This window comes from Numida meleagris, chromosome Z (genome assembly GCF_002078875.1).
Source record: "Numida meleagris isolate 19003 breed g44 Domestic line chromosome Z, NumMel1.0, whole genome shotgun sequence".
NCBI classification, from domain to species: Eukaryota; Metazoa; Chordata; class Aves; order Galliformes; family Numididae; genus Numida; species Numida meleagris.
Window position 1 is genome coordinate 23,320,330 of NC_034438.1, and position 15,371 is coordinate 23,335,700.

Sequence of the window (15,371 nt, forward strand, 5' to 3'; positions counted from 1 at the left end):
ATTAGACCACAGCCTTTTACTGTTCACCATCTATGTGATATTTCCTCATCTCATGCAAAGAACAGCTATATTAGATATGTTTGTCCTCAAAATGAATAGAGAATAGTTTCAGTTTCTTTTCTTCCACACTCTATAAAAGCTGTCTATCTTCCGGAGTCCATAAATCTTCATATTTGTTAAGTATGGTATTGATTCTAAGATTTGTGATCTTGAAGTTTACTACATTAAACTTAATTGAGGTGTTTAAATGCAATTTATTAAATGAAATCCTGATTCTTTGAATTGCTGCTATTACTCCATTTTTTAAATTTTCACAGAATTTGCCAGCAATTAAATAAATTGCTTTCTCTTTGACCTTAGATTTTTCTCAGTAATAAAATAACCCTGTAGCATACGACTAAAAATGTTTCACTTATTTCCCCTTTTCAGATTTGTATCAATTTTTAATGTTCATTAATAATATTTTTTCTTTAATAGATGTTAAGATTTAAGATATCAAGTCAAATGTCATAACAATATTTTTATTATGAGTCTCCTTTCTCTGATTTGTTTAGATTAAAAAAATTTACCATGACAGTATTGTAGGGAAGGTTATGACATGAATTATTAGTTGGTGTAAATTTCATAATTTGTCTTTTACTTAGTAGAAAATTTTAAAATCATGTATTACCAGTTTTAAGGTGTTTGTATGTCAGTCTTCTACTTTTTGCTACATGGGCTGTTCTTATAGTTCATACTTTCAATTGGATTTTAGTAAGCAGTAGTAAATGCAGCTGCCATTTAATAAATTACATGATAGAATAATGAGATAGAAGTTCTTTGGTAGAAGCTAAAGAACGAGTAATCTTGAACCTGTAGTTAATAAAAATAAAGGCAGAGGTATTGCAGAAGTTTTTTTTAAAACAAAATGAAAACAAAGCCACAGTATTTCCTCTTTAATTAGTAGATCTAATGTTAGCAGTACAGGGTTATTAAAGATGATATCAGTATGATTACATTTGAATTACTTAGTTACATTTCTTACTCTTTGTCCCTCTTCCTCTGTTCTGTATATTATACTATCCAATAAATACTGGGAGGAATAAGAGGTACTTACTCGCTTTGACAGTTAGAAATAAAAATATCTTTCTCCTTGTGTTTCTCCACCAGTCTGCTTTACTGATTTCAAAGAATGTAGGTTTGCACTTGGCATACCTGGTAGATCTGCAGGTGTGAAGCAAATGTAATGTGTATGAATGACTCAAAATTTTGAGTTAATATGCTGTTTTGAATGTTCTTTTTTTAGGTGGTAATGGCAGTTGCACAGCTTTACTGGCATTTGGCACCAAAATCTGAAGCTGGTATTATTTCTAAATCATTAGTGCGTTTACTCCGTAGTAATAGGTAGGTCAAGTCAAACTGCTATCTGTACTTTTTTATGAGAGCTTTTGGTACATATGTTTTTAGTACATACTTGTTCAGTCATAGTTTTATGTATAAATATGTGACTCTTAAACTACTAGAATTTTATTTTAAGATTGTCTTGTAAAATGTTAATTTTTACATAGTGAGTGAGAATCATTATATATGTAACCCCATCATTTTCAGTATCACTTCCAGTGATCATTCATTATCATAAGTGTTTCATTCTTAATTACGACTGTCTGAGAAGAATCGTGGCTGCCTAATGAACATGCGAAGAAAGATAGTACTAACTAGTTAGCTTATTTTTTTGGTGTTTTTTTTCCAGTTACTGGAAGTTACTTGAAATGTAATTATTTTGTGGCTTTTTACTGTCTTGGTAGGCACTCAGAAGAGACTTCAGAGGTGTATTTTCTTTTATTCTTCACTGTATATCGATGTCTTGTTGACAGAGAATCTGAGAGACACTTGTTAAATTACCATTTGGTACTGCTGAATCTTCTTTGTTTCCATAAACCTTGGACTTCTTTTAAAGAACTAGTTTATATTTCATTCAATATAACTAGAAGTTTGACTTAACCGTCTTCCATGTTTCTTTGTCATACTTTACTATGGAGGGATTCACTGGCCACATGTATGAAAAGCCTCGAAGGTGTAATAGCAGTTAGAATATTAAGATACTTTCAGAAAAACTTTCTAGCTAAATATTAAATTGTTGAAGAGAGCTTAGCTGTGCAAATTATTTATTTTTTAAAAGTATGTCACATCAGGCAGACTGCTTTTAAAAAAAAAACTTCAGTTGTGTCTGACAGGATGACTTGGCTTAGATGAGCTTTATAAACCCAGTCACCATTGAGCTTCTTTTCTATAAACTTCTGCAGCTCACCTCTGACTAATGTATCATTTGAAAGTTAGACTACTGCAGTAAAATTGGACTTGGTAGAGCATTCACACTTGAATTTCAGATAAAAATGAATTACTGTTATTTTTGGACTTGGTTTTATAGTACAATACGCTTCCCACTCTGTTTGTGCTAAGATAAATAAAACTGCTAAAGGTATTTGGCACATTTATAAGTGATGAGCAGAACCAAGCTCATGCTCACGGGTTGAATGGCTTAATTTTGGATCTTGTTTACTTCTCATTTATACTCAGACTTCCTCAAATGAGAAGTCACCGCTTTCCTCAAATAGCACCTAAAATGGCTTTAGTATTCTGACTTTCATATTGAATGACTTGGCTGTTCTCTGTCACCAGTGTGAGAGAAACACTTTTGCTATTAGAGCAATTTTGAAATAAGCTTTTGTTGATTGTCATTAGCCTGTGGCCTTTAAATTAATGTCAAATATAATAATAATAACAATAATTAATGCCAAATATAGTTATAACCGAGCAAGGGTATATAAATACCTGGAAGAGCATTTCATAGTGATTTCCAGTCATAGTTCCCCACGTAAAGCTGACTGTTTCCAAGTACCTATGTAAGAATTACAGAAAATGATGTTTAAAATATATTGCATACTTCTGCATTATTGCCTGTCTTTGTAAGCAACAACTGTAATTACTGTAGGGCTGTTAGGCATTTTTGAATAAGAGGAGATAATGGATGAAACGATTTCTTTATTACATTGATATTTGCATCACAAAATAATTTGAGCACTAGTTTAAAAAATATGCGCATGAATTTTTATTTGGTTTTTAAGTGATTGGTGTGGAAACTGTAGTTTAAAATATTCAGACTATCATCCAGATGTCTTTTTGCTTTCTCCTACTCAGGAATGTAAATGAACATATTAATGAGAATGTCCTCCTAGAACAGTTAATGTTTTTGTTTAGAATGTTACATAATTCTGTTGTCTACATGTTGTCAAAGTCTATAATGTTGAAGTACTGTTTTTTGATAGCTATGTGAGTCTGTCAGTGTATATTCCAAGTGACTGGCAAGCTAGGCCCTTTTTGAGAATTAACATGAAATTTTTCAAGACAAAGACATACTAACCTAATTCTTACTGGTTGTTCAAGCATTATCTGTCATTGTAGCTAATGCAGTAATTTGTACACTACGGATAGTAGTCCATATCTTTTCAATTCTCAGCTATGCCATTCTGATCCTTTTGTCATAGTGGACAAAATGTGTGGGTTTTGTGAGCTATGTTTGGAGATGCCAGAATGTGAAAAAAATAATCATCTTGTAATAGCTGACAATTTCCAGCTACTTCCTTGTATGTCTTCATTTGAGCCAAGTAATATATGATTCTAAAGAATAACATCTGTTCTTCTTTTCAATTCTAGGGAGGTGCAGTATATTGTTCTGCAAAATATTGCCACTATGTCAATTCAGAGAAAGGTACACCATATTCAGAATTTTTTAAATTACATTATATTAAACGCAGGCAAACTACTTACATACGTTCTATTTTCCAGGGCATGTTTGAACCTTATCTGAAGAGTTTCTATGTTAGATCAACTGATCCAACAATGATTAAAACTCTGAAGGTGAGTTAAAAGAGAAGTCACCTGTATGTTGCTGGACAAATCTCTGTTTGAAACAGGAAAGTTTTCATGTACTGCGATGACAGACATCATGCTATGCTGTTCCTCTTTTTCACTAATTTTAGAGTTGTTGCTTTTATTTAAGTCTGTAGATATCCCTCAGGCTTGTCGGGCTATCTAGAAGTTCTCTTTTTATCAGATTATAGGTAGCAAGTGGACTGTGTTTTCCACCATATCTTTTGGTACATTTCAGTAGAGAGCACAGCTATTTTTTTTTTATGTAAAGAGCCATTAAAATATTTAGAGTTTGATTGTTTTCTTAGGAGGAAAAATCTCATATAAAGAGAAGTGAAATCACACTGTTATTGATACTATTTGAAATTGATTATTGATATTGATACTATTTTGATTTGAAAAAGAGTTTAAATTTGCTTCACTGAAAGAAATGGAAGTCAAATATGGGACAGTGTCCCAGTACCAAGTTCCCTTTGAGGTCAGCTTTCGACAGACGTATGAGGGTTGCTCTGAAAGTAATGCCTCTTATTCAGTGTTGTTGGCCCACAACATCAGAGGCAGATGCTGGTGGTATGGCAGTAGTTCCCACAAATATTCCATTGCATTATGTTATTGTGTGACAGACGGCAGCAGAGGGGCAGTCTGACAAAATGACGTATGATGTGGAAGCACATATGAAACAAAGATGTATCATTGAATTCCTCCATGCAGAAAAAATGGCATGCTTTGAATCCCAGAATCACAGAATGGTAGGGGTTGGAAGGGACCTCTGGAGATCATTGAGTCCAAGCCTCCTACAAAGCAGGTTCCCTACAGTAAGTTGCACAGGCAGGCGTCTAGATAGGTCTTGAATATCTCCAGAGAAGGAGACTCCCCAGCCTCTTTGGGCAGCCTGTTCCAGTGCTCCGTCACTCTCACAATAAAGAAGTCTTCCTTGCATTTGCATAGAGCTTCCTGTGTTGCAGTTTCTGCCTGTTGCGCCTTGTACTATTGCTCCACACCAATGAAGAGTCCGCTCCCACCGACTTAACTCCCACACTTTAAATATTTATTAGATATTTAGTTATGAGATCCCCTCTCAGCCTTCTGTTCTCCACACTGAAGAGTCCCAGGTCTCTCAGCCTTTCCTCATATGGGAGATGCTCCAGGCCCCCAATCGTCTTTGTTGTCCTCCACTGGACCTTTTCTAGGAGATCCCTGTCTTATTTGACATTCATCATAAAATCATAGTATGGCCTGGGTTGAAAAGGACCATAATGATCATCTAGTTTCAACTCCCCTGCTATGTGCAGGGTTGCCAACCACTAGACCAGGCTGCCCAGAACCACATCCAGCCTGGCCTTGAATGCCTCCAAGGATGGAGGCATCCATCTAGGGATGGAGGCATTCAACACTTGCTGAATCTGTGTGCCGACCAAAGAGTGGATGTCAGGGCAGCGAGGCTGTGGGTGGTGACAGCAGCAGTGGGTCACCTCTGCTGGTGCCGATTGTTATGAACACGGCATGCAGGCTGTTTTTCATCACATGTGAAAATGCATAGCTAATAGTGATGACTGTTGAAAAACTGTTGTGTAGCTGAGAATTTGCTCTATCAAACAGCGTTATTGTACTCTTCATAGCTGTTGTAGTTTCCATGGAAATAAATAGGAGGCATTACTTTTGGAGTGCCCTGTATATTTTAGGCTTTCCTCAAGGCTACATCTTAGTGTATGTATTAGGCTATTTTAATCTTGTTGTCTGTATTCTTGGTCTTTAGTAGATTTTAAGTCCCTGACAAAACATAGTTAAGAATTTTCTACTGCTATGTGCCTCGTGTTTTGTTTTAGTTTGCCACAGGCATTTGTGTTTAGGTACAGATTTTTTGAAGAGATGTTTTATTGACATTTAGTAGTTTCTTTTTTAATGGATAATAGAGTAGAAAAGAGCTGGAGAAGGAGAAATTGTGCTCTTTTCTTTCTTTCCAACTCAATTTTTTATTGCTAGCTGAAAATTCTATGTCAGATTGCAATGTTACATAATTGAAAAACATCTTTTTTTTTAAATTTATTTCTTTGGGCAGTACATAAGATATGTGGAGACCCTGGAATTCATCTACAGCATTGCATTGCTTTGATTACTTCTTTGTTTCTTTGCCAACATGAAGTTTGCTTTTTTGATCACTACTTAGCATTGAGCTGATGTTTTCAATGAATGATCTCTTCTAACCACAAATTCTGTGACGATTTTTAGTAATCGGTTCATAGCCTACCAGTCTCTGTAAAGCTTTCTCTCACTTCATTAACATTACTGTGCATTCATCTGTGTTGAATTTGTCATTTTATGAACTAGTCATCTAATATTTTAAATTTTCAGTGCAGCTTTTCTTAGTCAACCTTTGCCTACATTTTTTTGTGAAAGCTTTAATGTCAGCAGTAAACAGATGGTCCCTTTCTTCTTACCACCATGCTGAAAAGCAAAAATTAAACAAGGTTAATTCTGGGATTTCACTGATAGCCTTCCTGTTCTGTAAAAATAATCATTTTGGTCTGTTCCTGTCTTTGAATCAATTGTTTACCCACTTTCATGTGGATCTGTGTGGAGAGGTCTTAACCAAAGTGCTCTTGAAATGCAGGATTATATCAAGTAAATACCCTTAACCTTGTGCATTCAACTCAAAAAATACCAACAGTTTACCTCATTCAAATGTTACTGGAATTCTGTCTTGAACATTAGAATATAGCGGGAGCATAACATTTTAATGACATATGCCAGGTATCGTGCATCATCCTCTTGTTCACCACAAACAGGGTCTGTTGCTGCTGATGGTTAATTGAGATCTAAATATTCTCATGGATGTAACCGTTTGTTTCTCGAGTTAAAAGTCTTTTACAGCAGTTCATCTGAAAATAGACTTTGCATTTATTTCTCCCTAGCTGCAGTTGTGCTTTCCATTATTTGTTACAGTGTTACATAGTTCTTATAAGCTAAAGCCTGTGGTGTAAGATAAGAAACCATACTGCCAGAAGTATTTCAAGTCTATTCAATATGCAATGCAACACTGTAAAACTAGAGCTCTTAGAAAATACATCACTGAACCCCAGAGTCCTGCTTTGAAAACCTGGCATGTACTTGAAAGGAGAATGTTCCTCCTGAGTGCAATGCTGCTATTGGTTTATACTGAAAAGTGGTATACTCTATTGAGTTCTAAGTAGTGTGTTTAATAGTATTATCTTTTATTTATATGCAATAAAAGTATTGTATGCATGTGTAACTGCTTATATAATTTTAGGTTTTAATATTTTTTGTCTTTTAGCTTGAAATCATGACAAATTTAGCAAATGAAGCCAACATATCAACTCTGCTTCGAGAATTTCAGGTTTGTGCAAAAGTGTATTCTTTTGAAAAGAAATGTTTGCCATTGGTCAGCTGCCGTTATTGAATGTTTAATGTAGAGTCTTAGTCTTAATATTTTCAAGTTAAAATCTTTTCCAGAATGAAGTGTTCTTGGAATTGAAATTAAGTTGTCTTGTATCATAATGGATAATTGAACTTTTTATGTTTGAAAAGAAGTTTCGTTGTGTTGTTTCTCACTCTTTACAGCTTTAAAAAAAAAAAGTTGAGAAGAGTTCAACCACTCAGCCATTCCAGATTTTTAAAAACATTCTACTACTTGACTGACTTTTTAAATCACTAGACAATAGAGTCTTAATTTTAGTAATATTTGGTCATTTGCATTAATTGCCAAGCCTCATTTTTGTAAGTCACCTGATAAAATACATTAGCTCCAATATATGTATGAGTATCAGCAAGATGTTCTGCATATGAAACACGTGGCACGAGTGAAACAGTGTGTGTCCTGTTTTTACTCTTTGCAATATGACATCTAGTTTAATTGCTTCCGTTCTCTGGCTGGATATTTCTGAAATGTACTGATTCATAGGCAGGTAGGTTATTCATAGTTTTACAGATGCTTCTGGTTAAATGAACTGAAACTTCTCTGAAGAGAAAGCTCATCAACTCCTCTAACCTTGCAAGCAAACTAATTGCTGTTTTTGGCTAATTGCCCCCTGCCCTTAGCTTCCTTGAAATCAGAGGTTCCCATGACCATGAGTGACCAAAGCAGGCAAGAAAATGTCTTCTGGAAGTGACAGTGAACAAGTGAACAAGTGAAATCTCGTGTGCAGTGTAGATTGAATTTATTATACAGTATGTTTACCTTATGAGGATAATATCGTAAGTTTCCTGTTGACATGACTTGTGTATAGACTAATGAAAACCCTATTTCCTTAGACTTATGTGAAAAGCCAAGATAAACAGTTCGCTGCAGCTACAATTCAGGCTATAGGCAGATGTGCAACTAACATCACTGAAGTGACTGACACATGCCTTAACGGCCTCGTATGTTTGCTGTCCAACAGGGATGGTAAGTTAAATGTTCAATCTGAGTGGTGGATGGCTTGAAATCTTTTCTTAATGGAAGTCATTCAGAGTAGATAATGTAATAACATACATGGAAACTTCACTTGTATAAGAATTTAACTCATATGGCTAGATAAAAATAGTAACTGGTGTTTTTTGTGTGAAACACTATAAATGCCCTCATAGTCACTGAGTACTTGTTTTCCTTTTGTTAGTGAAATTAAATCCTTGTTGCCTGAAATTATGAGCTTACCTGGTTTTTTTTCTCAAAATACTGTTAATTACTAAAGTGTACTGTTGTGATTATTGTAGGTGATGGTAGAGGTTTTGCAGTTATGTGTTTAGTTGCATCAAAGCAGTTAGCCTGTAGAGGGTGCTGAAAGCTTGGAATGGCTTTTTAGTGCACTGGTGCCAGCTGGAAAAATGTAATACATAGTTTCAGTATAAGCAGTCCCAAATTTGGCTTGATCTTGTTAGTTAGCCTTCTGTTATTTTTTTACAGTAACATGTAGTTGCAAGCCACTAAGGAATACAACAAAAATCAGGTAAAGTCAGGATATAGTAGCACTGTAAATCAATACCTGATAATATTGTATATTCTTACTAGTTACCAAGGAGTATTACACAAAAGGAGGTCAATAAGAGAATCAGAAGATTATTGTAAAATGTGTAGTCAACATGGCTATTGCTAAATATCAGAAATAGAGTTGGCACAGAAGTAATCAAGTATAATAATGTTAGGAAGGAGGAGAAGCATGATTTTGGGGATGCCCTAGATTAATCAGAATTGCATTCAAACACAGATGTGACCTGGTCTGAGCTTTTACAAGCAGCATTAATTCCTCTTCATATCTACTGGACATATTTTCCTGGTAATCTTAAGAAGGCCTGTGTTAGGTACATTGCTTTGGTACAGTCCTACCAGTGTGACCCAGTGACGCATTTAGAGCTTTTTCTTGTTTGATTTATACACTGCAAGTCCTTCTTCTCTCCTACTTCACCTTGGATTAGAAATTTCTGAGGGGTCTCAGTATACTGCTTCATAGCTTTAATCTATGTAACTTTAATTTCCTGTTGCTCTGGACCTTATATCCCTCTGCTATTCTGGTTATCCACTGTTTCAATTATCTTCTAGTGTTGTGTTACAACACAGCTTCTGTAATGTGTCTTGGGTATATGTTTTTTTTAGCTTCAGTCCATCACTATGACTATATTAGAAATACTGCCTTTGGAGCTTGTTCTAAATTCCTTTTAATTCTGTTAGCAATCTTTCTCTAGATCAGTAGGCTCTTTTCAGCATGTAAAAATCCCATTTTTTTCTGTCTTAAGTAAGATAATTAAACTATCATTTCAGACCTGTTACTTTGTAAACCTATTTTTTGTTTTCTTGCTTTTTTTTGATGATAAGAAACTTAAATAAGGAGAATATGCTTTTTTTCTGTTTATTGTATCTTCTCAACATATGAGTTCCTTCAGAATAATTTGTGCATTTCTGCGCACATTCATAAGTGTAGTACATACATGTTCATACATGTATGTGCATGAATATAAAGATATGTCTCAACAAGATTAGTTTTCTTGACTAAGTAATAGTTTAGAAAATACTTCTGAAGGTCTTGAAAGACTTTTACATTATTTTATAAGTCCTACTATTATCTTCTTGTGCTTATTATTTTGAAAGGCTGCAAAAGACACATTGAAGATCTTTTGAACCTGACAGATGGCAAATTGTTTTACTGTAGATGCAGTGTCTTTATGGTCCTTTCCAAAAAAAGAGTAGAATGACATAACTTGCATGGTACCTTTCCTCATAAGACAGGAAATTATGGGTAGTCACAGCTTGTGTTCTGGAAAGGCTTCTTACTGAACAGCCAAGGGTGTGTATCTGGCATGGGAACTGAGCTAAGAATCATTCTGGAACATGGGTGCTGAGATTCAGAGTGTAGTTAAACAAAGCTGTCCCATGGGTGTCATTTAGGTCCATATGGGATAACTCCACATGGAGCTCTTTTGGTGTTCCATCATAGAACTTTCAACCTCCTATGTGTCCTTCTGTGATTCAAATGTATAGGTTTTTTTTTTCCATAGCACCCAGCTTCCCTGAGTAGGGAAAAGTTGTCTTTTTAATAAAAACATCACTGCTGAAACGCCTCACCACTACTTCACTGTGCTACTATTCACTCTTTGATCTCCATAAATGTTCAGCAAGGGCAGATGAATATGGGTCTCCTATGGTAGGAAACCATGTAAAAAGTCGATTTCCCTCTTGTTTATAAGCTCCCTTAAGTACTGGAAGGCCTCAATGAGGTCTCCCCAGAGCCATCTCTTCTTAAGGCTCAATAAAATCAGCCTCCTCAGTCTTTCATTGAGGGAGGGGTGCTCCAGACTTCTGATAATTTTTGTAGCCATCCTCTGGACTCACTCCAATAGCTCTATGTCTTTCTTGTGTTGGGGACCCCAGACCTGCATGCAGTACTCCAGATGGGGCCTCATGAGAGCAGAGAAGAGAGAGACAGTCACCTCCATTACCCTGCTGGCTACCCCTCTTTTGATGCAGCCCAGCATACAGTTGGGCTTCTGGGCTGCAAGTGTACTGCTGCCTCGCATCAGGCTTTTCAACCACCAGAACCCCCAGGTCTTTCTCTGCAGGGCTTCCTTCTGTTGTGTCAACTGCATCACTCCGTGTGGTGTCATCAGCAAATCTGCTGAGAGTGCACACGATTCCACTATCCAGGCCATTGATAAAGATGCTGAAGAGCACCGGTGCCAAGGCAGACATGTGGGGGACATCGCTCGTCAACAGCCTCCAAGTGAGCATAGAACCATTGACCAAAACCCTCTCTCTGTGACCAGCCAACCAATCTGTTATCCAGTGAATACTGTCCACCCTTCAAATCCATCTCTCTCCACTTTAGAGATAAGTACCATGTCAAAGGCCTTGCACAAGTCTCGTAGATGGCAGCAGTCACTCTCCTCTGTCTACTGCTGCCATCACTCTATGATGGAAGGCCACCAGATTGGTGAGGCATGGCCTGCCCTCGGTGAAGCTATGCTGGCTGCCTCAGATCCCTTCCTTGTCTCACATGTGCCATAATTTGGCTTTGAGGAGTATCTGTTCCATGATCTTCCCAGGCACAGAGGTGAGGCTCACCAGCCTGTAGTTTCCTGGGTCTTCTTTTCTCCATTTCTTAAAAATGAGGGTGATATTTCCCTTTTTCACAATGACCGGGGACTTCACCTGACAGCCATGACTTTGCATCCAGTCCTGGGGCCCCCAGAACAAGAAAGATGTAGAGCTCTTGGAACAGGTCCAGAGGAGGACCACCAAGATGATCAGAGGGCTGGAGCACCTCTCCTATGAAGAAAGGTTGAGGGAACTGAGCTTGTTCAGCTTGGAGATGAGAAGGCTCTGGGAAGACCTCATTGTGGCCTTCCAGTACTTGAAGGGAGCATATAAACAGGAGGGGTATGACTGCTTGCATGGGTGGATAGTGATAGGACAAAGGGGAATGGTTTTAAACTAAGACGGGAGATTTAGGTTAGATATTAGGAGCAAGTTTTTCACTCAAAGTGTGGTGATGTGCTGGTGATGCTCAGAGAGGTTGTGGATGCCCCATCCCTGGAGGCATTCAAGGCAAGGCTGGATGTGGCTCTGGGCAGCCTGGTCTAGTGGTTGGCTTCCCTGCCCACAGCAGGGGGGTTGAAACTGGATGCTCTTTGAGGTCCTTTTCAACCCAGGCCACTCTGTGATTCTATGACTTTTCAAGTGCGATGAAGAGTGGCTTGGCAACCACATCAGCCAGGTCTCTTAAGGCCTGGGATGTATGCAGTTTGGTCCCATAGACTTGTACACATTTATTCTCATGAGGATTCTTAAGCTTGCTCTTTTCTTACAGTATGAGGGATTTTACTCCCTAACTGTTGTTTAGAGTTTCATGTGGGAAGCCTGACTGCCAATGAAGACTGAGGCAAAGAACTCATGGTCAATCTGCTGTCCGTCAGGCGTTATCCACAGGTTCCTCTTGATCAGGCAGCCTGTGGTAGACTCAGACCACTGAATGTCCTGTGTTGGTCTGGTCCCTAATTTTAACCCATAAAGTCTCAACCTCGTTGGGCTGTTTTTAGAGGCAGTTCTTCACAGTCTGTCCACTTAACATAAGAAGGCAGCTCCCATTCTCCTCCTGCACTTCCTATCCATTCTAAAAGGCATGTAGCCCTCAATCGAAGTATTCCAGTTGTGTGGTTTGTCCCACCATGTTTCTGTGATAGCACTTAGCTCATAGTTTTCTACATAAAATATAGAACATATAATAACATATACATTAGGATTTTAAGAAGTTGTTAAGCTCTAAGGTATTCAGAGATTTTCCTACTCAGTATAGCCCTTTCCATATTGCTTAGAAATTGTTCGAAGAAAGTTAGCAGTTAACATACTAATTAAAATTTTTATTGTGAATTGCAATTTTACTGAGGCTTGTGAAAAGTTGCTGATACTTCCCCTAGTTTCCTTTTATTGCAGTGTTATTCTTGATCTGCTTTTCTGATACATGTAGTCATTATTTTAATATTTTCATTTACTTTCTGAGACTCTTTAAGTATAGGATAATGTACACTTATTTCATGATTTTTGTGTTCATTTATCATTGTCTTATATGCACTTTTTCTTATGTAATTCTAGTAGAGTTACAATTTTAATTTTCTTAACGACTGTTCAGAATATGAATAATTTCATCTCTTCCATTTGTTGTTCTCTGATTTTACTTAAATGATGTAGAAGCTGATGTCTTCCTGTCTTTGACTAAATACATGTGTTGTATTTCATGCTCATTTTTGGGATTCTCCATGTGCACAAACCAAGCCTTGAAGAGCCTCTCTTTTCTGGATGGTGTCTGTCTTTATTCTAATATAAATACATTTTGCTTTTGTTTGTACTTCCTTTTTTGGTAAATAAACTCATGTCAATGGAACCATACTAATTTATATGCATACAGTTCTCTAAATTTACTTCTGCACACTGAAGGTGTTCCTAGTTTGACACCGCATATATTGCACTTACAGTTCATTGTGATCAATTCTACATTGTCAACAAGTGTTTTTAATAATGACTTCATGTCCACCTCAGTCTTTTGGTTACAATCTTACTTTACTTAACTATTCTTTTTCTCTGTTAAGTAATATAAACCCTCAGTGGTGGAAGTTGTCACACCAATGACTCCCACTCTAAGTATTCCATCTTATTTTAAAATTCTTAGCATTTCCTTATTTTAATATCTGTCAGTAGGAGAGTGTACAAAACGTAATTTCAATTACATTGATCTGTAGGATTACGGAAGACCTTGAGATATACAAGCAGATACTTTATGACTTTCTCTAATTTGCAATGTTAACCTTTCTTCAGGAATTAGTCTAGAAAAGTGGCTAAGACATTATGTCAAAGGATGACATAAGAAGCTGCAAGCTATAATTTAGGGCTTATAATGTAATGATGCATATTCAGAGCTTTTGAATAGCCTTCACTCATAAAAAAATTTGCTTTCTAAATAATAATAATTTAAAAAATAGGGATTTCTTCCACATAATGCTCTTTTAAAGTTTCATCTTGCTTAATTTCTGAGTGAATGGTCCATGTGTCATTTTAACTCTTCAACAGTAGAAATACTTCTATTAAGTTTCAGGAATGGTTGTTGTACATTTTCTTTGTTTTAAACACTGATACTTTAGGAAAAGTAGTTACTCTCTCATTTGTAGTATAAATGAAAACTAGAATAATTTTGAATTCTTGCAATAGTCTTTTGTTTTGTTTTCACCTTTGGTTATGTTTGACTTCATCTTTTCTTACAGTGTCCTTCCCTAAGACTTTATTCTTGCATAGAAGCTTTATTTTGCACCAGTGTTTTTTTTTTTTTCAGCTTCAAAAGTTGCACATTTCATACAAGCTGATAAGACTATGGATGCTACTCGGTACAGTAGTTAAGAAGTCCAAATAATGACTTTGACATAAATCTTAAAATGGCTTGTGTATTTAGAAGTTTAATTTCAGTGTACTATAGAGTAAGTAAGTATGTAGCTGGGTGATATTTTTGTGTTTAGAACATGGCTCTGTCCTTTTTGCTGCTTATAACTTGCTTCTAGAAACCAGACTTCATTTTACTTAGTAGAGTGGTTTACATCTTTGTTAGCACCCATTCCGTTCTGCAAAACATATTTTGAAAGCCTATTGCATCTTTTGCAATTCATTATTTATGACTTTTTCTTCTGCATAAATGCTTTTAAAATTAATAATTTGTTTTGTCTTAAACAGAGATAGTAGTTGCTGAAAGTGTTGTTGTCATTAAGAAACTGCTGCAAACCCAGCCAGCACACCATGGTGAAATAATCAAGCATATGGCCAAACTCTTGGATAACATTACAGTGAGTATTTGTGCAAAGTGCCTTGTAGAGTGGTACTTTCTTTATTGACTGATAAAAATTAGACCATTTATTTTGAATTTGGACCTTGAATGGAAATGGGTATATAGGAGAAGTAGAAATTTTATTTTATTTTATTTTTTTACTTTATAAAGTATTATTTTACTCAATTTTAAGGAAGAGGAAATAGAAGCTATCAAATGGCATCAATTTGAAACTTGGGAAGCTTCTTTGAAAAAAATACTTGAAGTACTGATAATTGCTAGTACCCTTAGCTTCTAGAGCAGAAATGGGTAAATTGAAATGAAAATAAGGGCAAAGTGACACTGATCTTGAGCCTATTGTCCTGATGATCTTTTTCCATACCCCATGCTGTGGTTTAACCTGGCAGGCGGCTAAGTACCACGCAGCTGTTCATGCACACTCTTCCCTTCTGCTTACATCACCCCGGTGTGATGGGAGAGAATGCTGAAAAGTGTAAGAACCTGTGGGCTGAGATAAGGACAGTTTAGTAAGAAACAAAGGGAAGATAAAAACAAAACAAACAAATGATGCAGTATATAGTTTCTCACTAGCAGCTGACCAATACCCAGTGAATCCCTGAGCAATGATACCCTCTCTGGCCAGCTCCTTACAGTTTTACTACTGAGCATGGT

The 15,371-nt window shown here is 36.5% G+C and overlaps 1 protein-coding gene across 8 annotated transcripts in view; it reads left to right on the plus strand.

Annotated features, from left to right (window-relative positions):
• The window catches only part of AP3B1 (adaptor related protein complex 3 beta 1 subunit), a 177,311-nt gene that overhangs the window by 83,629 nt on the left and 78,311 nt on the right, over positions 1–15,371 (plus strand). For all 8 annotated transcript variants that reach the window (XM_021379413.1, XM_021379412.1, XM_021379410.1 and 5 more), the window contains 6 exons: positions 1,286–1,383; positions 3,694–3,748; positions 3,826–3,897; positions 7,202–7,264; positions 8,179–8,311; positions 14,609–14,718. In XM_021379413.1, the coding sequence (XP_021235088.1) occupies positions 1,286–1,383; positions 3,694–3,748; positions 3,826–3,897; positions 7,202–7,264; positions 8,179–8,311; positions 14,609–14,718 (531 nt within the window). The remainder of the gene's footprint in view (positions 1–1,285; positions 1,384–3,693; positions 3,749–3,825; positions 3,898–7,201; positions 7,265–8,178; positions 8,312–14,608; positions 14,719–15,371) is intronic.